At 45.6% G+C, this 26,151-nt stretch overlaps 1 protein-coding gene across 5 annotated transcripts in view; it reads left to right on the top strand.

Annotated features, from left to right (window-relative positions):
• BAIAP2 (BAI1 associated protein 2) overlaps window positions 1–26,151 on the top strand; it is a 167,661-nt gene that overhangs the window by 123,972 nt on the left and 17,538 nt on the right. For all 5 annotated transcript variants that reach the window (XM_027850066.1, XM_027850068.1, XM_027850069.1 and 2 more), the window contains exons 7-13: window positions 8,422–8,574; window positions 14,318–14,545; window positions 14,976–15,177; window positions 16,741–16,942; window positions 18,284–18,352; window positions 20,553–20,718; window positions 26,041–26,075. In XM_027850066.1, coding sequence (XP_027705867.1) covers window positions 8,422–8,574; window positions 14,318–14,545; window positions 14,976–15,177; window positions 16,741–16,942; window positions 18,284–18,352; window positions 20,553–20,718; window positions 26,041–26,075 — 1,055 coding nt within the window. The remainder of the gene's footprint in view (window positions 1–8,421; window positions 8,575–14,317; window positions 14,546–14,975; window positions 15,178–16,740; window positions 16,943–18,283; window positions 18,353–20,552; window positions 20,719–26,040; window positions 26,076–26,151) is intronic.

Below are 26,151 nucleotides of genomic sequence, written 5' to 3'. Positions count from 1 at the left end.
CGGTCTGGGGATGACTAAGTGAAAACACTTTTTGTTAAATGCCTTTTGGTTGGATTTCTCTATAGTGATTGTCACCATAGCACCTAACCCCAAAAGGGTCCATGGAGCTATAGTAGTTAGAAGAGCAGTGGGCGTTTAATGGTTCAGTGGAGAGAAACTCAGTGCCGTTTTAAGCCCAGATTTACATCTAGGTGCTTTTTAAATGGTCTGTTTTTAGGCTTTCTCTGTACCAGGGAAGTCTTTCATCTATAGGTTGCCATAGTCTTTTTTTTTTTTTTAATGGAAGGGTCACTTACTATGAAAACATAGGGATGTCATAGGCACTAGAGGAATAGATCTGGCAATGTAGAATTAGGGAATTTAGTGCTAGAAAAGGTGTCCTTAAGAATCATCTATTCTAACCCATTATGGAAGAGGAAACTTATAAGTAAGATAATTTTTCAGGTAAGTAGTAAGTAGAAAAGCTGATGTTAGGACCCATGTGTGTTATTCCATTATATCATGCTTCTCTCTCTCCTCTCTATCTCTCTCTTTCCCTCTCCCTCTCCACCTCCTTTCTCTCCTCCACCCCCTCATATTTTTTGAAGGTCTACTTATGGTGGTTTCCCCCACCCCAAGGAGTTAACTGCTATTTAAATATGTACTAGGAAGTTTGAGAAATCATGTTATTATGCTCAGTAAATATACATGAGAGATATTGATCGAGGCTCTTTGTGTTGGGAACATCGACAGTGTTTGTAGGAATTTCTTCCCTTCTCCCCTAGCAGCAGCCAAACAGTTAAAAACTCCTGGGTGGGCAGATTTCACCAGAACTCCTAACCACCTTGAGAGGCAGCAGCATCTTTTCTGAGCTGATTTTTGCTGTTCTTACCCCAGATCTGAGATGACAACTCATCTTGCCAGGCCCCAGCCTGGCCCTTGGCCTTCCCTCTGAGCAAGCAGTTTGTTGAGGCTGCCACATAGGAAGCCTTTCTTCTCCCTCCCCTTCTTCCCTCAGGAAAAATGAGAATTCTCACTCTCCGAGAAACCTGGAATTGGGAGAGTTCCCTCCCTCCCTCCATTCTTCCACCTCCCACCCATCCCGCATTCTACAGTAGCCTGTGCTGGGTCACCATGACCACCCTCCCAACACAGAGACCTACAACAACTGGTTTCTTTTGGTGTACGCCCTGCTGCTCATCTCACTGCTGTCCGTCCAGGGGATTGATTTGAATAAATGGAAATTTTAAAAATAAAATTTCCTTTCCCTCCCTGGGCATTTGGAAGCAGCACAAGCCCAGCTAATGAGGCCATCTCTTTGAGTAAAGTGCATTTTAAGCCAGTGATTTTCCCCCTCTCCTGTCTCTCTCTTGGTTAAGAAAGAACATTTATGGGAAAGAAATTACAACCAACCTAAAAACCTAGAACCAGTTTGGGCGGCAGTGGAAAGAACACTGTGTTTGGAGTCCAAGGACCTGGGTTAGAGGCCCAGTTTCACTACCTGTGAGATCTTAAGCAAGTCACTTCATCTCTCTGGGCCTCAGTTTCCTTACCTGTAAAATGAGGGGATTGGCCTAGACCAACTCTGACATACCTTCCGGCCCCAAATCCTAGATTTTATTTTATCCTGAGTTGGTCCTGGATCTGGATCTGGAGAAAGCTAATTTTTGTTATAAGTCCTGTTGACTTGAGGGTGTGGGCATAAATAAAATTCCAGGGTTGCAGTCAAGTAGATAGCTGCTTTCTCCTGTTCTTCTCTTGGATCTTTCTTGGCCACAGGCCTGGTTTATTCTAGATGAGTGTTTGGTTTTCTCTTTTATTTGCATCTCTATACTTGGCCCCTAAGTGATTCGGTTGGTCCTGGTGTTCTTTTGGGGACTTGGTCTTCCTGTCCTTTCACAGTTGGCCCCTGGCCACTTTCAGAATAGATTATAGCACCCTCCCAGGTCCTGAAAGATTAGCCTTTGCTAAGCATATCCATGAACAGGAGTTAACATACATCACCAAGGCCAGAAAGAACATGGAGGAAGGATCACTTCTAGGTCAACCCCTCCATTTTGCAGATGAAGAAACTGAGTCCCAGAGAAGTGAATTGATTTGCTTTAGGTCACATTGGTAGTAAGTGGCTGAGCTGGGATTTGAATTCCAGTCTTCTGACCCCAGGCTTAGTAGTTCTCTTCCTACTTAGGATGTAAGTTAAGTCTGTCTTAATATGGAATTCACGTCACTGCCCCCTGCAGTTGTGGTAAGAAGGCTTGTCTGCAAATACTCTTCCATCACCAAGGTGAATGTTGGGAGGATGAGCAGTGCTTACCTCTCTACCCTCTTCCTCCTCTTTATACTCCTTAGAACTTTGATATTTGCCCAGAACCTGGGTTGGACTTTTTCCATCTGGCAGACCTTTCAGGAAGACACACTAGTAGATAAGATCTCCACAGGCTGTGGCCAGTACTGGAGGTGTATGGTTTCTCCCTTCTTCCTCCCCCCTGCTCCGCTCCCCTGAATATGCCCAGTTATCCACTGAGGAACTCTCTGTCCCAAGCCACTCCAGTACAAAGGTCAGGAAGACCTTCTTGAAGAAGGTTCTTGCTGCTACAGTAGCAGTTAACAATTTCCTTTTTCCGGTGAGGTAACTTCATGGTATGCAGGTGGACTCTGACAGTCTGTCCTCAGATTTGTCCGTCTTTGAGCTCTTGGCCCCAGCTGGGGAGTACTTAGGCAGCAACCAGAGTTGTTGTTTCTGGAGGGCACCTTCCAGCTGCCTCCTAACACTGATTTTGGTGAATAAGCCCACCAGGCACACTAACTAGTAGATACATGACTTTGGGCAAGTCACCTCTCTTTCTCCAAGTTTCTTCACCTTGCAAAGATAATACTGCCAGGATTATCTCTCTCGTAGGGGTAGGGTCATACTATGGAAAGTATGTAATTCACAGAATCCTTCAGACTCAGAAGAAGCCTCAGAGACCACCTGGTCTAAACCATGGACCCCCAATCCACTGTATCTGTGACAAGTGGTCATACAGCCTTTTTGCTCAGAGATCTCCAGGGTCCAAAGACCTTTTTTCTTTCTCTGAAACCACTTTGTAAACATGAACATCTCTGTCACTGGGAGAAATAGTTGATTATAAAGTAGGAAGCCTATAGCAAGACCTAACACCAACCCCTTAGGTTCTCCAGCCTGCCCACACCCCTGAACACGTTGGTGACCAATAACCTCTCTGAGTATGGATCTGCCCTGTGGGATAACAAAGAAAAATACTGTGCTGTCATCTAAGTAAAGAGCAGCTCTTTTTCCCATCAGCCCTGCATGTTGGGAAAGAGTGGTCCTGCCATTCATTTCAGCATTAGAGATCCAGAGAAACATTTTTAGAAGGCACAGAAGCAGGAGACAGTGGTAAGTATTGCATAATATCAGACAAAATATATTCAAGAGCTGCTTCTAGCTGCGGGGCTGGGGGGGGAGCAGTGGTGGCTCTTCGATTGGGATTGAATCTGCCCATTCTGGCTCCTACATGTAGGGGCTGTAACCCTCTGCCATGAAGAGAAGAGTTGTCTTATTGACCCTTGTATCTTATCCAATGTTTTGTATTGTAGTAAGCATTTAATAAATGTTGAATTGAAGGTTGGTTGACCAGAGGCCTGACCCCAGGTTTTTTTGTTTTGTTTTGTTTTTTTGAGACAACCTCAAGTTTTCTTGAATAATGAGTGGTCACAGAAAACACACACACACACACACACACACACACACACACACACAACTGAGGATAGTTGAGGCAAGAGAGAGAGAGAGAGAAAAAAGAAAGGACATTAGAATGATGGACATGCAAGGCTATAAGTTTAAGGCAGAAAGAATCTTAGAATCTATTTTCCCTATAGACCAGACATTCCTAACATGGGGTCCATGGACCCATGGATAGATTTCAGGAAGTCCATGAGCTTGGATGGAAAAAGAAATGACATATTTCTTTTCACTAGCTAAAATTTAGCATTTAATTCTATTTTGAATGTTGGCATCTAACCATTATTTTGAGAAGGAGAAAGGGGTCTGGGTTGAGGAGCTTGAAGCCTTGTGGATGACTTACAGAAAAGTGAGTGGTTTCTCATTTTTCACACCCCTACTGTCTGGGCAAGAAGACCCTCTTTGACCAGAGTGGCTGCCCCTTACAATAATGAGGAACAGCCTTAATTAGCTATATTGCCTCCTGACTTTTGGCCAGGGGAAGGCTGAGCTGAATCCAGGCGGTTTCCCTCTTTGGTAGGGGTCTAGGGGGTAGGAGTATTAATGGGTAAATGATCGAGGGCTTCCTTCCTTCTGTATTCTTCTCCCTTTCTCCCAGAAACCAGGGCTTCAAGGAGCTATGGTGTTCCCCTGGCCCAGAAAGCTACAGAGTGATGCTCAGGGCACTTTTTGGCAGGGGGAAGCATAGGTCCTTTGCAGTTGTACCCCAGCTTGCCCAGAGGGCCTTGGCCTCTCCCAAATGACCTTTTTCCATGCATGTGGCACACAGACAAGGGTGATGTTGCAGATTCCATAATTGTGGCTTCTGGCTTCATCGGGGTTATAGTGGGAGACATACCTCTTTGCATTCCCCAAGCCCATCTGCCCCCCTTCCAACTTCACATTCCATGCTTACTTTCTTTCCATCCCTTATTTTGTCTCCTTGTAACAGAACTGGAGAGCAGGGCTGGGAGCGTGCAGGTTGAGTCGCTGCAAAATCCGGGTGGGCGGATGAGCAGCGTGGGCGGCATGGGGGAGGGGAGGCAGAGGGAACAGCTTGTATTGCATTTACCAGCAATTGTTTTCCCCTCTCTCTTCTTCCCCCACCTCCCACCTTGCTCTTAGACACACACACACACCCAGGCAAAAGCCCACAGGCTGAGTCAGTGTGTGGGGGAGGGAGCTGATGAGTCACAGGTGTGGGGGGAAGGGGGGGGGCGTCCCTTCCACAGTGTTCTCGCTGTGGTTGCCCCCTGCTGGGATGACATGACTTTTAAAAAGAAGAAAGAGAGAGGTAAGCTGCTTGTCTTTGAAAAAGCATCTCCTGAAAAAAAGGATTTGCTGGACTGGAGCATCAGCACATCGGAGGCCTGACTTAAGGATGTGTCAGCCAGCACGGCTCATGAGTAACTGCATGGGGGCAGCTCAGGCCTACCACTTAGTGTCAGGCTCCTGACCATTCAGGAAACTCGGAGAGGGGGTGGGTGAGTGGGTAGGAAATAAGACAAGAAATGGGGATCTAGAAAAGTCTCCCTGTCTGGGTCTGTAAGAGGTTTTGGAATGATTTGGAATATCAAATAAAAAAATCTCAGGAATAATCAATCTCCTTCCACCAAAGTTCTTTTCTAATGCTTTATGGCTAGGACTCTCAAAGGTTCCTGAGGAGCAGGTGTTATTAGGCAAGAATATTGGCTTGTTGATGGACTGACTATGTATATGTTGTCCAAGAGCCAGCCTTGGGATGGTTGATTGACCTCAGGGTTTTTTGAACCACATAGACTCTTCTGAAGGGAAGGGAACTTTGTTGGTACAAGGAGCAGACCACCTGAACCAATCACAGATCTGTGGAGTATTAAAGGGTCCAAGTAATCGTGTCACCACAATTACAGAAATCTTTTTGAACACTCCATGTTTTTTCTACCCAGCCTCAAAAAGGCATCTGGCTAGGTAAGAATGAATGAATGAGGGGCAGCTAGGTGGCACTGTGCATAGAGCTCCGGCCTTGGAGTCAGGAGGACCCAAGTTCAAATCTGGTCTCAGACATACAACACATGACACTTACTAGCTTTGTGACCCTGGGCAAGTCACTTAACCCCGATTGCCTAGCAAAAAAGCAAAAAAAAAAAAAGTGAATGAATGAATGAATGACATCTCTTAGCAGAGTTTCCATCTTTGCTTTCCCTCCTGAATGTCCCTTCAAGATAATCAAAGTCCACACGTGGTAATATAGCACTTTTAGTCTATATTCCCTTGTTTGGGCTGAGGACTATAGGCTGTAGAAGTAGATGTAAAAACAAAACAAGAAAACGAAAAGAAACAGGCACAAAAACCCTCATAAGGAAGAAAAAGAGGGGGGTGGGCAGGAGGAAAATAATTTCTTCAAAGGCCACTTCTAGAAACTTCATCCCTGGGCAGACCCAGAAGGCAAGAGACTTGATAGGAGAAGTGGTCAAATGCCTTCGAAGTTGATGTTTCTATCAGTGGGATCTAAGAGACAAGCTTTGAATTGGGAAATGTCAAGATTACCAATGCTCTTCCTTGCCAGAAGAGGAAGGGGTCCAAAATAAAGACTAACAACCAATCTCATATCTTCAGTCAATTCTTCATCATCTGAAAAGCCTTGGAATCAGAAAATCCAAAAATCTCTGTTTTGGGGAACACACATACACACACACACACACACACACACACACACACACACACACGCACACGATTCCCACCCCCACCCCCACCCTCTGCCAGGGGTAGGTGCTGCAGATTTACCTTCCCAGTTATGGTTTCCTTAGCTAATGTTCAAGTGGAGCAACTGTTGTGATGGAACTTATAGCTCCTTTAGAGTCAGAGACAAGTTCAAACCCCACCTTTGACACATACGGGCTCTACATAAATCCTTAACCTCTAAGACTATAAATTAGAAAGGAGGTGCCACTCTGCTTTGGTGGAGGGAATTTCCTTAACAGGAGTACAGCAAACTAATTGAGAATCACTGATCTAGAGGATTCTTTGCCATATCCTCCTTACCAACGTTCAAATGAGTGTGTATTCATTTAGTTTATATTAAACAACTTTTTCAGAGGTGACCAGCCCTGAAGTCAGGAAGACCTGGGCTCAAGTCCCCTCCTCTGATATATGCCACAAATACCATGTGACCCTGGACAAGTCAGAGTGTCCCAAACAAGTCTTTTAAGACGATAAGTTGTGGAGCAGGTGCCTGTCAGTGTTGGTAGAGAGAGACTTTCATCATTGAGGGTTCCCAGTACCAGTGAAATCACAAGTCCAGTCCTACCCCCAAAAAAACCCAAGCCCCCCAACACCTCCACCCCTACCATAGTTCATTGAACATCTTTGAACTTGAACCTTCTGATGGATTCTGTTTGGTGCAGCCAGCCAGCCTGGGAACAGTCCACATACTATCTGTGAATGACCTCAACTGAGGAAGGGCTGAATAAGTTGTGGCATAATACTTTGTGAGAAATGAACAAGCAGATGATTTCAAAGAGCCATGGAAAGATTTGTATGAACTAATGCCTGCAGAGTGAAGTGAGGAAGATCAGAAATAGAACCATTTATACTATAACATCAAAAACAATTTTGAAGACTTTTGTAAACTAATGAAGAATGAAATGAGCAGAACCAGGAAAAAAACACAATTTTATTTTAATACAATAACATGGTAAAGATAGACAATTTTGAAAGTTGTCAGAACTGTGATCAATACGTTGACCATCTTTGATTCCAAAGGACATGATGAAACCTCACTATCCATCTCCTGAGAGAGAAGTAGTAGATTTAGGGTGCAGAATGCTACATAGAGAGACAGACGTGTGTGTGTGTGTGTGTGTGTGTGTGTGTGTGTGTGTGCGCATGTATGTGTGTGCGTGCGCACACACACACGTTTGTATACAGCCAATAAGGGAATTTGTTTTGCTCAACTACACATATTTGTTAGAAGGAATTTGATTTTCTCATCCTTTTTCCCCCAATGGGGTGGGAGGTGTGGGAAGGAGAGAAAACAGATTTCCGTTCTTTTTTTTTTAGTAGAGAGGTGAGGAGATGCTACAGATGTGGAGATGTGGTGTGTTGCATACATTTTCAGATGAAGTCACTTGTTAGTTTTGCTTAATTTGTTACGGAACTCTTACAGAATTGGGAATAGTATGTAGATATTTATAATGTAAAATCAAAACAAATCTATGAAATATAATTAATAAAACTTTAAAAAACCCTTTTGTTAGTAAGCTACTATCCCCCTGATGGTGGAACCTTTGCATACTGGACTGACTTGATGAATAAAGAAAAGAATTGGGGGCAGGGGTTGAGGGGGAGGCAGTGGGAAAGGTTGGAAGGTAGTTAAACACTTTATTGTGTAGCCATGTATTCCAAGTGGTATTACAATTAGTGGCGTATATATAAGGGAGACTTTCCTGGTAAGAAAAGTCATGTTATAAAATGAAGGTTTTTAAAAATCATTAACGAGATTTTCTGAAGATTGAAGACATCTTTTGGGATGCAAAAAAAAAAAGTAAATGTTCTAGAACCACATAACGTAATATAGTCATCAAGAGCACCCTGAATTCATGGCCTCAGAATACATCTCTATTTATGGCCTCTGCTTTGTAAGAATAGTGCATACTGTTTATACCTGAGAGTCCGCACAGAACCAAATGTGAACATATGTTCTTTAGTCACCAACTCATCAGTTTTTCTTTTTCTTTCTGTAGTACATAGATGCGATCAGTAACAAGCAAGGTGAATTGGAGAACTATGTGTCAGATGGCTATAAGACAGCCCTCACTGAGGAACGGAGAAGGTTTTGCTTCTTGGTGGAAAAGCAATGTGCTGTGGCCAAAAACTCAGTCTCCTACCATTCCAAGGTAAGGCTGCTGACCCAGGTCTGTCCAGAAAAGAGAATTGTGGCTCAAGCTCGGTAGGATGGTCCCAGGGCACCATCTCTATTGGATGGGACAGCACTAACAAGTCTGTGTACCATTCCAAATTAGTCCAAGACAATTTCAGAGGAAATGGAGAAGACAGCCCTCTATGAACTGATTTAAAGAGAAGGCTGTAGAACTAAGAGAACAGTTTGTGTAAGGAGAACATTGTAGAGGAAAAAAAGACTTTAGAATTCTGTTCAGTGCTATTATAAAGCACAAATCCAAAAGAATCAAGATGAAACCTGCCACTCATTTCCAGACACAGACATGATGAACTCCAAATGCAGAAAGACATACATTTTCCAACATGGCTATTGTGGGAATTTTTCTTTTTGTTTTTGCCAGACCAATGCAGCTATGGATTAAGGGCTTTAAAAAAAAAATCTTTTCAGTGGGGGGGGGTGGTAATAGGAGGGACAGATTAATAAACAAATAAAAAGGATTTAGGGGAAAATCTTTAAAAAAAAAATTAGTCCAAGAAGGAACTGAAACACCACTTTCCCAAGAGGGATTTCTCAGAATCCATGCAAGCTTCTCCCAGCTTTCTGTATCAAATGGCAGATGGTGGTAACCTAAGAGGACTTTCAAGCCTTGTGTTTGTAATTGTATTTCCACTTTTGCCCACAGCCATATTTCTTTTTGCTCAGGCCTGCCTTTTGGGGGATGATGGCTCTGGTGCTTCTTTGCCTGAGGTTATCCAGGGAAGGAGTCCCTTTTCAGCCTTCTTCAAGCTAAGCATACCTTCATAAGATATGCAGGCTTCTTTGAAGAGGAAGGAGAAAATTATGGCCAGACAGATTCTTTTCACAGCAGGAGCAAAATGAGATGATGGTTTAGGACCTTTAACGGATTTGTCCTGTCAGTTTGCCAGCACATGCAGACTTCACGAAGATGCCTGGCTCCTTGTTACATAGACTCTGGTACTCATTCCCTGTTTAGATCAGAATCCGTTAAATAGAGCAACAGCCTGATGGATGATACGTGCATGGTCTCAGTATATACACAAAAAGTGCCACTCTCTGTATGCAGACACAATTGCAGTCTTCATCAGCTATTAGTTAAAGGAAGATGCATGCCCCAGAAAGATCTTAGATTTAGAGCTGGAAGGGAACCTCGTCCCACCCCCTCATTTTATAGATGAGGAAACTGAAGCCTGGAGAAGAGGTAAGTGATTTACCCAAAGTCATACTGGTAAGTGAGAAAGGTGAGATTTGAACTCAAATCCTCTTGTTCTAATTCCACCCTACTACACTGATTTTAGGATAGATTAGTGCCTGTATTAGAGTCACTGTTCTTGCTCCCAGGGAAAATGCCCCATCAGCGAGTCTATGATTGTCCCCATCTATCCCTGCACCAGGGGTACCTGCCCGGTAGAGGGTGCCTTTCTGCTCTCAGGAGCAACCAGCCTATACCTGGGCCAGTCTGAAGAATCCTATTTACCCTTTGTAAATAAATTGCTCTAACACATAACACAAAAGCTCTTTAAAGGTGCTCTAGTCTGCTAATAGCACACAGGGGAGGAGGGTTTGAGGGGATGGAAACAACAGGGGCAAATGCCTCTTTGTCTTGTTCAGAGGAAATGGTTAAAAAAAAAAATCACTAGCCGTGGTCTTTGTCTCCTCCAAAGCACTTTAAGTTGTGTGATACAGAAGTTTGCCTGGGGACTCTGAGGCCTCTGCTCCAGCTCCTTGTTGGGGGAAGGGGGGGAGTTTGAAGAGGAGGAAGGAAGGGGAGGGAGAAAAAAGTATGAAATATTAAAGTGCTGTTCCAGCCTCCCACTTGCACATTTTCTCCTGCCTACATCTTTCTTTGCAAGACGAAATGTTCTGGAAGAGAGGAGAGGGGTGGGTTGTTAGGCCCTTCATTCTTAGCGATCAGGGTGGAGAGGCAGGCATCTGCTCCCCTCTAGCGGCAGTTGGCTGCTGTGGGTCTTTCTCAAGACCTGTGAGAGAGAAACTTCGAGCCTCTGGCCTGGTGAGCGTGTGGCCAGGAACTTGACAGACGCCTAGCTACCAAGCCTTGTTGGTGACAAGGCCAGGGCTAAGCCTCTTAAGAAGGGTAGGAGATGTATTTATCAGCGACAGAGAGACAAGTTGGTTTGAAGGATGCTGAGAGGGAGTGCCTTGCCTAGAGGGAGTGCCCTCTCTCTTTCCTTTGAGCCCTTAGAATTCTTAACTCCTCCGAAGGCTCCTTGCCCAGGTACCACCCCCTTCCCATCTGTTAGTGCTCTCAGTCTGTCCTCAAATTATCCTGGATTTACTTAATCTATGTACATAGATTAGACTCCCTCCTCTCCCCACCCCCTAGGAGAACTTTAGCTCTTTGAAGGCAGGATCTGTTTTCACATCTCCTCAGCAACTAACACAGTGCCACAAGTAACCCAGTAAGCACTTAATAAGCACTGTTGAATGTAATTGGATGGCTTTTTTACTAATCTTATGGGGACTGTGCTCCCGATCTACCCCTCTACCCCCCCCACCTCTCTCTCTCTCTCTCTCTCTCTCTCACATACACACACACACACACACACACACACACACACACACGCGCGCGCGCGCGCGCACACACACACACACACACACACACACACACAGAGGCCCCAGGAATCCAGAAAACTGCTGTGTCTACTGGTTTGCTTAGAGTTTCTGTTACTTTGGGCTCTAAGTGACATTTAATATGTGCCTGCCCAACAGGAACAAGGGTATAACAGATGAGCACCTATGCGTCAGACTGATTCTTGAACAATCTATGCTGAGTCAATCCCTAGCATATGTTACATGTAACTTACACAAGAGAGAGAGAGACTGATCCTTAAAATAAAAAAATAAATAGACCTCAGCTTGGTAAGTGAAGTATTTTCTTCTGTGGATACGTGTGGTATCTATTGGTGATGATGAGGGGAGAGCATTCATTCATTTAGTCATTCATTCAGCAGCCCGGGATTTCTAGGATAGGAATTGGACTTGTGATTCCATTGGTATAGGGAAATCTCCGAGGAGGAAACTCCTGGTACCAAGGCAGGTTGGCACCTTCCTGGCAATGCTGAGAGGTCATACAGAGCTGGCATGTGTCAGGGGAAGGACTTGCAAGAACAGGCTCTAGATTTGAGGCAAGTTCTCTATCTACTACTACCATTTATTTAAGGACTTATAATCTTTTTTTTTTTTTGAGGAAATCAGGGTTAAGTGACTTGCCCAGGGACTCACAGATGGTAAATGTCTGAGGCAGTATTTGAACTCAGGTCCTCCTGACTCCAGGGCTGGTGCTCTATCCACTGAGCCATCCAGCTGCCCCTAAGACATAATTTATGGAGACCACTGCATTAAGCACTGGATAACTAGCCAGTGCAGTGCTTTGTATTTTGTCTAAATATAAAGACTAGAGGAAACATGGCCTGTACCTTTATGGAGCTCTACCTCTACCGTCCCAGGCCCAAAGCCCCGTTCTATTGGGAAATTCAGATGATTATTGTCATTGCCAGTAGTTTTCAGAGTACCCTCAGTGTCAGTACTCTAAGGCATCATGTTCTAAGTATCCAGGAAAACCAAAGCTTTTCCAGAAATGAATTCAAACTTTCCTGCTAGGAAACTGGATGGATTCCAGAAGGTAAGGATGGGTTGAGGGGCGCAGCTGCTGAATAGCAGGTTGCTAAGCACTTCCTGCATTCAGGACGGATAGAAGAAAGCAGCTTATCAAAGCTAGAGGGAGTTAAGTTTTGGGCTGTGACTCATGAATGTAATCTGGGACAGGCATGCTTGGGGCTTGGCACCTAACTCCCTGTGCCAGGAATCAAAACTTACTCAAATCCCATTTGGCTCAGTTGGAAAGCACTGTAACTTATATGGAAACCATCCATTCCCTCAAGTGCAGGCCATGCCAATGACTGTCCCAATCACTGACATATCTTTCTGTGTTCCCCATGCTGGGTGCCCCACCACTGGCTTAGAGAATAGGTGGCTAGACGAACATAGTGAATTCAGGCAAATAGATTAATGTGTCACCTGTTCCCCACAATTTCCTTAGACATATCCGAAGACCTTGATTTTGTCTAAGAGCCAAGCTGATGCATAGTGGGTAGCTTCTGTCTTTGCTAGTATTGCTCTTGGCCCCAGAAGGCAGAGCATGTTTGCATGTCTTATATCAATTGTCTGTTTCCTCCACTATCTAACAAATAGTGGTTGTTATTGCTGTGACATCTGTGGCCGTGAATGCAGGTGGTCAGTCTGCCTTTTGGACAACATGGCTCACATCCCTGTCTCAGTATATTCTGCTGCCCTCTGGGTCCAAAGCTAGTTCTTTTGGATGGATTGGGCTAGTCTGTGGGGGATCTCCATCCTGTTAGCAGCCTGTGTCCATTGGCATGCCATTCACTAGCTTATCTGTTTCACTACCTCCCCCCAATCCCCCACATTCTGGAGAGGGATTATTAGGAGACCTTTGTGAGCTGGACTGTGAACATTAGTCCTCTAGCAACCTCGTAGCCTGTGGCAGGTTCACTCTCTCTACCCTTAAACTTTCAGTCAAATCCACCATTTCTGATTGTTTAGCTTTCCTCTCTTTTGATGACGTGTACAGGGCAAGAGCCTGTTGTGGTACATCAGAGACAAAGAGGCCAGATTACTGGCATCACTCGGGGCTCTCAGGCCTAGGTCTAGACAGTAGCAGTTAGTAATCTGTAGGACTCAGGTGGCACATGCATGAAGCCCTGCCTTGACCCCTGCCTCAGCTACAGCCTTGTACTCAAAACTCCATCTTTCTCTAGATCTGGCCCTAAAGAGGGCTAGCAATGGTTGGTATAGGGGATCATGCATTTCCCTCCTGCCCTAAATGATCTCCTCTGTTCTCTTTTTTTCTCTCCTTCCTTCTTCTTCTCCTCCTCCTCCTCCTTCTTCTGCAATTGGGTCTAAGTGACTTGCCCAGAGTCACACAGCTAGTGAGTATTATGTGTCTGAGGCCAGATTTGAACTCGGGTCCTCCTGACTCCAGGGCCGTGCTCTATCCACTGGGCCACCTAGCTCCTCCTCCCCTTTCTTCTTACAAACTTCACTCCTTGCTTCCTATATATTTTCAGGCATATAGACCTGTCTCTGCTTTATGTTTGTCATCTTTTCTCCCTCATTTGGGTACCTTAAATGACTATGTCTATGCTACTGATATAAGCCAGTGCTAGGGCCTGTTCCTCTGTTCTCTGACACTGAGCTAATGAGTTTAAGGTGGAATGTTGACTCCTTAAAGGGAAGAACCATTTCCTTTCTGTCCCTAGTGCCTAACACATAGTAGGCACTTAATAACCTGCCCCCCACCCTCACTCCCCCGTCATGTGGTCTGGTCTCTGAGAGCCTGCTACATTCTGGGACTAAGAATATGAGACCATTGTTCCATAAAAGACCTTCCTGGTTGGACTTGCCAGTTTGGTCTTTGTCTGATCTCTTCAGGACAGAGAGATTACATTAAGGAAGTGGTGTGTCTGTCTGATTCTGGATATAGTAGCAGCCAGTGACTAAGGCTCAACTGTTTCTGGTTCACCCTCTCAATACAGAGCAGCCCTCTCAGGAGAGAAGAGCATGTTGAGCGTTGGTTTTTGTGGGAGCTTGGGAGTTTGGTGGGGTGTGTTTTGTTTGCAGGTGGGCTCTGCTATAGTTGGGCACTGACATACGCCTTCCCCTGTTGTCTCTGGTTTCAGGGAAAGGACATGCTGACTCAGAAACTCCCATTATGGCAGCAGTCCTGCGCCGACCCCAATAAAATCCCAGATCGAGCCATCCAACTGATGCAACAGATGGCGGCCAGCAGCAACGGCACAGTCATGCCCAGCTCCCTGTCTGCTTCCAAATCCAACTTAGTCATCTCGGATCCCATTCCTGGTGCCAAGCCACTTCCAGTGCCCCCAGAGCTGGCCCCGTTTGTGGGGGTAAGTCTACTTCATGCTGTGTATGACTGAAATGATTATTAACAGGATTTGACACCCCTTTGCATTTGTGGGGAACCTTCCCTTTTTAAAATGTTTCCGAGTAGACTCTCTCCTTGGAGCGAGTATTATTGCTTCCATTCTGAGGAGGTCACGAGCTGCTTAGAGCAAATAGTAAACCTGAGGTGGAGGCAGGACCAGAGTTTGGGGCTCCTACCTCTCAGCCCAGAGCTTATGATTGGATGCTTCCTCTGCCAAAAGGATTGTTTTAGAGTTTGAAGGGAAAAGCACTTGGTCTCATAATATTCAGGCCTATGGAAGGTGGGAAGTGTGGTGTTGAGGAGACAGATGTTTTTAAATGTTTTTCCTTCTTCTTGGAGGCCCATGTCATAAGCAGAGAAATCTTTCAAGCATGGCTGTCTTTCCTCCACAGCGTATGTCGGCCCAGGAGAACGTGCCTGTCATGAATGGTGTCTCAGGTCCAGACAGTGAAGACTACAACCACTGGTCTGACAGGAAGCCAGCCCAGCCCAAATCTCTGTCTCCTCCTCAGACCCAGAACAAGATGAGCGACTCCTACTCCAACACGCTTCCCGTGCGCAAGAGCGTTGCCCCAAAAAACAGCTACGCAACCAGTAAGGGACGTCCCACTGCTGCAGGAGTGTTGGTTGAGCTCTGCACCCCCAGGAACTTAGCCTATCAGTCAGGAACTGTCCGCCTCCACCCCACTGGAGGGACCCCATGCTCTCTTGTGTCAGAAATGTCCATGTCTATTAGCAGGGGACTGGGCAGAACCTGGTTAGGGTATAGGCCATCGTAGGCATCTGCCTTAAAGTGTGCATAATGTAGTTCTGGCATGAAGGGGATGAGGATGGGGAGGATGGGGGAGAGAACCATTAGTTTAATGTTATTGAAACTTGCCAGAACGAATTTCATGAGTATTGAGAGCAAATAAACATTGCTGATGAGGGATGTGCTTGATGGAATTATGATAGCTCCCTAGAGTGCCACCTTTAGAATAACAACCTCTAGTGGACAGGAGCTCTGTTCTCAATTTCTTTTTCAACAGTACCTAACAAGGTGGGGAAGGCAGCATGGTAATTAAAATTGCTTCCTTATCAAATGAGCTAACGTATGTAAAGCACTTTCCAAACTTTAATGCATTCTACAAGAGCTAACTAGTCAATAGTCAATAAACATTTATTAGGCACATAGGGCAGCTAGGTGGCACGGTGGATAGAATCAGGCAGACTTATCTTCCTGAGTTCAAATCTGGCCTCAGACACTTACTAGCTGTGTGACCCTGGGCAAGTCACTTCACTCTGTTTGCCTCAGTTTCCTCATCTGGAAAATAAACTGAAGAAGGAAATGGCAAACCACTGTAGAATTTTTGCTGAGAAAATCCCAAATGGGGTCACGAAGAGTCAGACACAGCTGAAATAACTGAACAACAAAACGTGCCAGGCACTGTGCTAAGCACTAGGGATACAATATGAAAAAAGAAAGATGGTCCCTGTCCTCAGGGAGCTTACAATCTGTAGAGGAAAACAGGAAGTGGAAAAGCCACAGGGGTGGGGGTGGAAATACCCAACTCAGGGGGCATGGTGGAAAAGTCGGAGCAGTCTGAATGAGATGGGGGAGGGGGGAGATAGGTCTGTTTCTTATACGTAATCCCTTGATCCCCAGCATGATCCAGTGAGTGGGCACAGATGACTATTTTCTGGCCAATAACAATAATAATAGTAGGGGGCATTTATACAATATCACTTTACATATAGATGGTAACAAATAATAAATAATAACAATCATAAAAAGTAGCATCTGTATGTTGTGATTTGAGGTTTGCAAAGCACTTCGTAGATGGACAAGTCAGCTGCTCAAGGTCATACAAATATGAAGGGGCAGAGCTGAGCCTGGAGCCCCCAGATCTTTTGATTTCCAGCCCAGGGTTCCACGTGCTTTACATTTCACTACATTGCTCCTTAAGCCGTTGTAATTAGATCAGAAATTGCTCAGATAGAGGATGCCAACTAAATGCCCATCAAGTGCTGCATTCATCAGGGCTTTTTATAAATCCTCAATGTGCAGCTTGGCCCCAATCTGGTTGTGGTCTTTCTCTTTTCACACTCTCTCACCACCCTGGCGTGTGGTGTCCAAGGGAGGGTCTCTGACCTCTTGCTCTCTGTTGTTTTGGCCAGCCGAGAACAAAACTCTTCCTCGCTCTAGCTCCATGGCAGCTGGTCTGGAGCGAAATGGCCGAATGAGGGTACAAGCCATCTTCTCCCATGCTGCTGGTGACAACAGCACCCTTCTGAGCTTCAAGGAAGGAGATCTCATCACCCTGCTGGTCCCCGAGGCCCGGGATGGCTGGCACTATGGCGAGAGTGAGAAAACTAAAATGTGAGAGCTCCTGGGGCTTTGTCCCTGCCATTGCCTTCTTTTGTCTCCTGATTTGGCCAATGGGAAGTCCCCTACCTGAGTGCTAGGCAGATCCCTCTATGTGCTGAGAAGACTGGGCAGAGTTTGAGTTGTAGGAGATTGGGGAGGCCTGGCATTCTAATTTGGGGGCCCTAAATCACCCTACCACTTTTGAGTAATCTGAAACTATTGCTTAATGCTCTAGCTAGCTCACTCATTCCTCAGTTTCTCCAGTTGCCACTGTTGTCCCCCCCACCTCATTTCTTTCCTGGGGTATCTTTGCCAGTCTAAGATGGGAGAGAGACAGAGTCCTATTCTCAGCTCCAAAATTGGCTTCCTAAATTCTGTCTCTGTGAATTTGCAACCCTAAATCAGACCAGGATGGCTCTGGGGAAGACAGCATAGGGGAGCGACAGCTACAGACTGATCATTGTCTAACACGTAAGCTACAACTAACTTGCTTCTGCCTTTGGATTGGAGACTCATCCTGTGATCCTGGTTGCCTTAGAGCCAAGTTTGGGGGATATTTTTGAAGAGCAGAGAGGTCTCTGGATGATAATCCAGTTCCTGCCCTGGTCCTTGGTCCTCTTTATAGTCTGCCCTTTTTGTGTTAAGTTCTGGGAATAATTTGGGATTCATATGTATGCTCACTGCCAAGCCCCCTGGGCAATACTATGGCATTGAAAATGTCCCTTTCCCTCCTTGGGGCACGGAGCTATCCCTATAGCTTCCAGAAATGAAAGATCTGCAGATGGCCCTGGCATGGCAGTTCCTGTGGCAGAGCCCATCATCCTCAGTGATGGGATTGTGGCCAGCTGACCCACAAGTGTGCAGCCAGCCTCTCAGCCCCAGACCCCCTCATTCTGCCATGACCGCAGAGGTCACACTGCCTCCGGCCCTGCTCTTCTCAGCAGGGCCTCACCTGGCCATTTCATGGACAGTGTAACTTGGAGTAGCTTCAGGCAGGAGCATGGACAGATCTGAATACTTTCTATGTGTTAGACCTACCCATGTAAAGGGATGGATTGGGGTAAAGTGAAAGAAAACAAAGAGATGGGTTGGAAACAGACAAAATCCCCATTTTGTGTATTGAGGGAGATGTGGGCACTGAAAATTGCTGTGACTGATGGTGGCGGAGCTAAAATGCTTGAATTTCCTAGTTGCCTGTCTACTTCAAAACCCCTGTATATTTTGGCTGGAAAGCAAGTAAGTGGAAAGGGTGTCCCAGGGAGTACAGTTTTCCCACCTAGTGCATGAATATCATTTGAGGTGAGGACGCCAGAACCCCCTCCTTCTTCTTACTTTTGTGTGGTTCTCTTCCAGGAGAGGCTGGTTTCCTTTCTCCTATACCCGGGTCTTAGACAGTGAAGTCAGTGACAGATTGCACATGAGGTAAGCCACAACCCTTGGGCCTGGAATAGGTTTGGAGGCAGTAACAACTCAACATTTGTGCTGTGGTCAAGATGAATGAATTGTCTTTCAGCTCAGTGTTCTGGCCCTGTGCCAGGGATGAAGTTAAGACATCAACCCCATCTTCTACCCTTCCCACCAAATAGGACCTAGAACCTAGTGTCCAACTGAGAAGCATAGAAGGCAGCCAGGGGATACAGTGGATGAGTTCTGGACCTGAAGTCGGGAAGCCCTGAGTTCAAATCCAGCTTCAGACACTTATTAGCTCTCTGACCCTGTGTAGGTCACTTAATCTCTGCCTCAGTTTTCTCATCTGTAAAATGGGGATGATAATAATAGCACCCAGGGTTGTAGTGAGGCTCAAATGATTTGATTACTGTAAAACACTTAGCATTGTGCCTGGTACATAGTAAGCACTATGTAAATATTAGCTATTGCTATTATTGTTGCTGTTTTTATTTTGTTATTATTGCTGTCTTAGATTTAGAGCTAGAAGGGACCTTAGACGCCATCAAATTCAACTGCCTCATTTTAAAGATGAGGATGCTGAGATCCAGATAGGGCCAGCCAAGCCTGACTTTGAACACAGGTCCTCTGGCAGTAAGCCTACACCCTGTTGCCTCCTCAGTTGAAGAAGAAGCTATTGCTTGTAAATGGGATTAACAAAGGTGGAGGACGCATTGGACTCCATAGCTGTGTCACATGGGATCAGTAAAACCAACCAAACTTGAGTTTTGTTCTTCATTTTTTCTGGCTTCAATTTCTGGTCCCTACTAGCTACCTCTCCTTCTTGAGACTCCTCTGCTCCCACCCCCACCTCAGTAGTTAGGGTCCCAGGCAACCTTGGAAACTCATCTCCCAGACCCAGAGAAAAAAATGGGACTGGACCTTGTGTTGCTAACCCTGTCCCCACATCCTCAGAGCTGTGGGCACGCAGAGAAGGCTGGCTGGTGAATCAGGACAGAAGGGCAGCTGACTTCTGGAGCCTGGGTTCCAGGCCTTTTTAGGAAGGGGCAGGAAGATGTCACGTGGATCAGAGAAGAAGACGCCATAAGGGCAAAAGGAAATAGAAAGGGGCAGGAGGGAAAAAGCAAGTGAGAGATCCTTGGAGATGGATAATGTCTAGCCTTAAGGGCCGCAGGCCTGACTCTGCCTTCTCTTTGTGGTTGCTCTGGGTTCTGTCCACAACCCAGATGCATGCTCTGACCTGAAGAATGGTCACTTTGACCTTTTGGTCTGTTGTAGGAGTGGTGGGAGGGCCCCACATAGTAACAGATATATAGATAGGCTGTGGAGCTGGCATTTGGGCAATGTTGCCTGTTGTTATAGGTCTTAGTGGGGAAGGAAGAGGAAAAAGGAATAAGCATGAGATCAGCTTCTAGTCTTGGCTCAGAGACAGCCTGGTCACAGATTCCCAGGTATCTCATTGTTTAGGGGTTGTCTATACAAATTAGAAAGTCCCAGATGGGAATTTGACAAAATGTTTGAAATTTAGGCAACTGAATCAGCAATTTATTTTGGGCTTCAACCATGACTTAGGATCAACTTTTTTTTTTTTGCTGTCTTTTGTTTTTATTTAACCTTCATTTCCAAGAACATCCCTCTCCCTCCCCAGTGAATCATCTCTTGTCATGATTTTTAAAAGAATGTGAGAGGGGAAAAGCATTTCAGTAAAATCAATGAATACATTAATCACGTCTGACAGTGTATGCAATATTCCACACCAGTAATCCCCCACCTCAACAGAGAGGGATGGGAGGTGCATTTTTTCCTGCTTTTCTTTGAGGTGGGGGCCAACTTCTTACAAAATAACAGGATGGGGGCAGCTAGGTGGTACTGTGGATAGAACACTGGTCCTGGAGTCGGGAGGATCTCAGTTCAAATTTGACCTCAGATACTTACTAGCTATATGACCCTGGGCAAGTCACTTGACTCTGATTGTCTCCTCCAAAAACCAAAACAACAGGATTGGGATGGTTAGTTTGGTAGGAAATGGGCGTGAAAATAGGGATTCCCTACTGGTGCTGAGGCGAAGTGGTTGTGGCCTCCTGAAGTCATCCTGCCTGCTGGAGGCGGGAGGGTGGGGGGTGGGATAGAGGACATGAACCTCAAAGCAAACTGTTACCTAGAGAGCGGAGAGAGTGTGGCCTTCACTTGCCCCATCTTCCCTTATTTCCTATAGCCTGCAACAGGGAAAGAGCAGCAGCACAGGCAACCTCCTAGACAAAGAGGATCTGGCCATCCCACCCCCGGATTATGGGGTGTCCTCTTCAAGGGCCTTCCCTGCCCAGACGGCCAGCACCTTCAAGCAAAGACCCTACAGCGTGGCTGTCCCTGCCTTCTCCCAGGTGAGAGCGTCCTACGCGGCCAAGGCACAGGGCTTCTGCTGGGCCAGCAGAACAGCCGAGGGAGTCTGAACGTGCTGGAGCCGTGCCCTGACTCTGACTCGTCTGGGTTGAAGGCTGAAGCCTGGGGAGCTGAGCCATGAAGGTCCTTTGGGGGGGGGGGTCTAGCCAGTAGATAATTGACTTCAGGACCTCCTCTTCATTTTCTTGGTAAGGGGTGTTGACACATGAGCAAGGTTGGTTTTCACGTTGGCTTCTTATTTGCCACCTCTCCTGAGGTGTGGGGAATGATCCATAGAGAAAGGGTCAAAACAAAGCAAAACAAAAAAAACCTTCCTTCTCTGGACTAACACCTTATGGTCCCTCAAACTATTCCTTTCCATTTGTTAAGGAATTTGCAGGATCACCTTACTTCAACTTTATACTATGTGCAAGCTCCTTGGTTAAATAAATCTTGACCAAAAAAACCTGCGGTACCATCCCCCCCCCAACAATGCTGTATACATCCCCAAACAAAAGTTTGTCCTTGGTGTGTACTATGGGAGGTAGGAAGGAGTTCCTTGTGGGTCAGTTTCAGGTCATTGAGATTTTCCTCCAAAAGTTCATTGCAGGATTTCTTTACAACTTACAGTCAAGCATTTAAAGACAGTGCCAGTGGCCTCTGCCAACCACTCCCTGCTCACTACCAGCCTTATACTAAGATAACAGCGATGAGTCCTGACACATGCCATGTTTCCATTGTGACCATCATGCCCCAGCCAGTGGAGCCTTTGGGTTTGGTGTTCTCTTGTTGTGGGCAAAGGTATGATTTAAAATGAGTGTGGGAGAGAAGAGCCCTTTTCTGAGGCTCAGGTGGCCTGGAGGAGCTATTTGGAACCTAGCCGGACAGCCAAATGAACACCCAATTGAAAATGGAACCTTCAGAGCTGCTCTCATCATTATTAGAAGCAGCCTTCATGGTTGGTAGAGCCCTCTGAGCTTCTGGCTCAGCTCCTTCAAACAGGGCTGAGGGTTTGTTTTTGTTTGTTTGTTTTGCAAACCTGGGGAAAAATATTGCCAGCTTGGACACAGAGGGTGGCTTCATGTGACTCCCTTAGCTTGTCACCACCGACCCATGGGGGTAGAAGGGATCATAGTCTATTTCTTTACTCTATCAATATATGTCAACTGTCCTAAGAAGCATGATCTCAATTTTGCAAATGGATAATTAGCCCATTAACAAGTATATTGAATATCTACTAAGAGTCCAGCCCTGTGCTAGGCACAGGAAAGAGAGGGGATACCAAAATATAAAAGCGCCTGCCCTTTAGGAGTTTACTCTCTAGTTGGGGAAAGCTAGAAACACACAAAACAAATAGAGAATACATTAAAAAAATAAATTTCTGTTGTCTTTTTACATTGCCTACATTTCCCAAATGCATCTCTGCTCCCCTCCCTCCACCTGCCGAAGAGCCATCCTATATACCGTAACAATAAATGGAGAAGAAAACACTTCATTCATACTAACCAACCTATGGGGGGAAATCTGACATAGTATGTAGGATTCCAAGCCCATAGTCCCTTGCCTCCACATAGAGGCAGTGGGAATTGTCTTCTCATATCTCTCCTTTGGGGCCAAGCTTGATCATTATAATTTTGTAGCATTCAGCTTGACCTGTTTTGTAATGGCTGCTCCCATTTCTATTGCCATAGTCATTGTTTTTGTAGTTTTCTACTTCTCCTTACTTAACTTTGCATGGGTGTATATGGCTTCCCATTCCCACGTTCATCATTTCTTCCAGCTCAGTCATATTCCATTACATTCATGTGCCACAACTCGTTTGGCCATTTTTTGTTCAATGGATGTTTGCTGTATTTCCAGTTTGGGGCTATTGTAAAGAAAATTAGAGACTATGCACTGCATTGTGTTGTATGGTTTACTTTGTAGTCGGGGGGGGGGGGGGGGAGCAAACAAGCACTTACAAAGCACCTATTTTGTGCCAGGCACTGTGCTTTATAAATATCATCTCACCTGATAATATTTCCCCAGAGAAAGGAGAGTTCATTGGTTGCAATGGAATTTGAGGGGGGAGGGGTTGGAAAGTCAGAGGGCTTGTGTTTGAATCCCAACTCTGCTGCGTTCTCTGTCTATATAACTTTAGACAAGTCCCCTAACTTCCTAACTTCTCAGCTTCCTCATTTGTAAAATGATGGGACTCAACCATATGACCTCTAAAGTCTCTGACCGTGAAATCTGTGGTTCTGTGATGCTTCTCTCAGCCCCATCATGTGATGGGATTTAAGCCTGTACTTGAGGGATAGTTAAAATTCATAGAGATGGAAGGTAAGGGTGGGGGGCATTCTATATTGGGACAATACCATATTCTGAGAAACAATAGGTCTTGGTGATAGAGTGGGGAGAAAGAAGTCAATTATGTACAACTTTATATATATATTTTTCATATATTTTCTTTTCCTGTTGTACTTTACTATAGAATCAAGACAAACTCTTTAGGTCAACAACAACAGTAATGAAATTAGCTTTAGGACTAGAAGTGTTAACAGAAGAGCTTGTGAATTTTCTATTTTTTTCCTCCCTTCTAGTCCACACAAGTCTATTCACACAAGTCAGGTTACCTGCATTGCAGTTTATCTTTGGGCTTTGGGAGCTGCCCCTGGTAGTTCAGAGACATCGGTCCTTCTTCCTACTTGGAGGGAATTCTCCATAGGGAACGGGGCTTTGGGCCCAGAACAGCTAGGCAACTTGCCCATGGATTGTTGTTATCTAAGAGGGTGACTCTGTCTTGGTCATCCCATTATAATGAAAGGGGAGCCGGGGGCAGATAATACACAGATCATTTCTGTTTGACTTTTGGATTGCAGTCAGGGACACTTATCTGCTTCAGTGCTCCCCTTCTCTTCACCCTTGTGCTTGACACCGAAAGCCTTCTCTTGGCAGGGACCTATGTGAGGGAGTAGCCATGTGAGTTATGTCTGCTTTCTGGTTCCCTCGCCCGTATCCTCCATCTCTCAATATCATACCCTTCCTCTTTCTCCCTTCTCTTCTCCCCATATTGTTATCTTTCTCTGCTGCCACTCCAGAAGAAGAGACTGAGTGGGGTGGGGTGGAATATGCCCCACCATAGCCTGTGGGGGTGTTGATTGATTGGGAAGAGTTGTCGTATCAGGCAGTTCTATACCTCTTTCTCCAGGGGGCGAGATACCGAGCAAACTAGACAGCTGACCACTAATGCCTTCAGTTTGTGGTTCTGGTGCCAAAGGCAGGGACAGAAAAAAAAAAAGCTGCAAATTGGCATTTTTAGTATTCTGAGGCCAACTATTTTGTCTCATCTTTCCATCCTTGGGGCACTTCCATAGGCCCCTGTCCTGTGGACAGACAATCATCTTTATGGCTAGGTTTTTTTTTGGTGAGGCAATTGGGGTTTAGTGACTCGCCCAGGGTCATACAGCTAGTAAGTATCTGGTCTGAGGTCAGATTTGAACTCAGGTCCTCCTGACTCCAGGCCCAGTGCTCTATTCACTGTGCCACCTAAATGGCCCTTAAGGGGGATTTTCTAAAAGAGGCATACACAACATCTGTTTAGCCTGTTCCTGCGCTTTGCATTTCTACCTGTGTCTTGAGTTTCTGTAGTTTTTTAGTGGCATTAGAAATGAAAGATCCACACGCCAGTGTTGCATCTGCCCCATTTGGCAATGGAGTATTAGGCCCATCAGAAACCTCTGTAGTTGCTCCTGTGGCCAAGACCATATGTGAGAAGTGCCAACAAAATCTGAAACAGATCCAGCTGACTTCCCTGAGTGCTTCCCACCTGGTCATTAGCATTGAAATTAGTGTGTTTCTGGACAACCCCTAAACAACTGCAGAAAAGTTAGGAGTCTCGAGAGAATGAAATCAACCTGAACCCGGTCTCTTGGAGACCAGTCTTGGGGAAGCGCACCAGGGTACACACCAGGTGGTCTGCAAGATTAAAGGATGGGATGGGTTATCTTGGACAGGAAATGGGTTGAAATTAGATGTTCCCGACCGGTGCTGAGATGAGGTAATGCTGGAGGAGTATATGACCTGAACCTTGATGCAGAGTGTGGCCTTCACACCCCCACCAAGTGTTCTGGTGTATACCCCAATGCACCTCTCCTGAGACTGGCTTCCAAGGGGCTGGATTCAGGTTGAATTCGCTCTCTGCAGACTCTTACCTTGGTTTCCTGACCCAAAGTCTGTCAATTGTAGAAGCCACTACATGTAGGAAGAGGAGATAAGCTTGGTGGCCCCTGCCTGACCCTCTTCAGCCAGGCCCCCTCAAACGATACCAATTCTGAAACCAGTCTTTGAATTTTGTTTGTTATGAAAATCTATTAGGGCTTATTCCTTCTGAAGCTCCGAGGGGTAGAGAGCTTTGCCAGACTCGTCCTCTATAATTTATGGCTTGTGGTGTGAGGCTACAGTTTTTCCCAGGAGAGTTTGCGCTGTGACAGGGATAGTACCAAGGGTACCTTCAGATGTGTGAAGTGAAGAACCGCTATTCTTTTGTGCGTCCTTGGCTGTGTGTCTCACGTGCATCTCACCATATGAAAGCATTCAGCTTGAACAGACAATTATACGTTCCGGTTAAATTTACTGTAAAACACTGAAGCCTCAACTCTGGTGATTGACAACTCCTTGGTATAGTTCAGAGCTCCTGCTGTGAGATTATACAGCTGCTAAGTGCCCAGCAGAGAGGTTAGGAGCCCCCACCCCAGTCTTCAGGAGCAGCCCAGGGGGAGGGGTAAAACCCTTGGCATGGTGATGGCCTAAAAAGGATTTGTTCTGTGAAGTCTGGATTCAGTCAAAGGGCCACACTTGAGGACCTAAAGGGCCACCTATGGCCTTGAGGCCACAGGTTCCCCACCTCTGGCCTAGGGGAATATACTGAATCTTTTTTCCCAATGCCTGAAAAAGGTTAGTTTGGTCCACCTTAGCTTAGGAGGGTGCTCTGATCCTCTTCCCCCTCCTCAATTAATACATATGTAATTTAGTGCCCTACCATCTCTACCTGAGTCTCAGCACAACAAATGTTTTCTCACACATTCTACCTTGTCTTTTCATGGGGTATACTACCTCCCTACCTCCACCTGAGAATTAAATAAACCAACTTATATAGGTGAGTAGTAAAATGGAAGAGCAGAGAACCCATCTCATATTCTTTTCCAGAAGAATACTAGAACCCAGCTTTCTTTTCCTCTGTCTTCAATAAGTTGAACCCAGAGCATTCTCAGGGTTGTCCATGCTGGTGTGTAACTCTCAAAAAACTTGTAACTGATGTGTTGATTATTCTTTTGCTTCCCCAGGGCCTAGATGACTATGGTTCCCGATCCGTGAGCAGGTAAGAGGGCTTTCTGTTTCTTTGTTTTCTACCTTTACTTTGGGCTTAGCGTGCCACCTTTAGGCTCAGGAAGATG

Source organism: Vombatus ursinus, unplaced genomic scaffold (assembly GCF_900497805.2).
Source record: "Vombatus ursinus unplaced genomic scaffold, bare-nosed wombat genome assembly UNPS02008996.1, whole genome shotgun sequence".
Taxonomy (NCBI): Eukaryota; Metazoa; Chordata; class Mammalia; order Diprotodontia; family Vombatidae; genus Vombatus; species Vombatus ursinus.
Note: the sequence above shows the minus strand (reverse complement) of the source record. Positions and strands in the feature narration are given on the sequence as shown.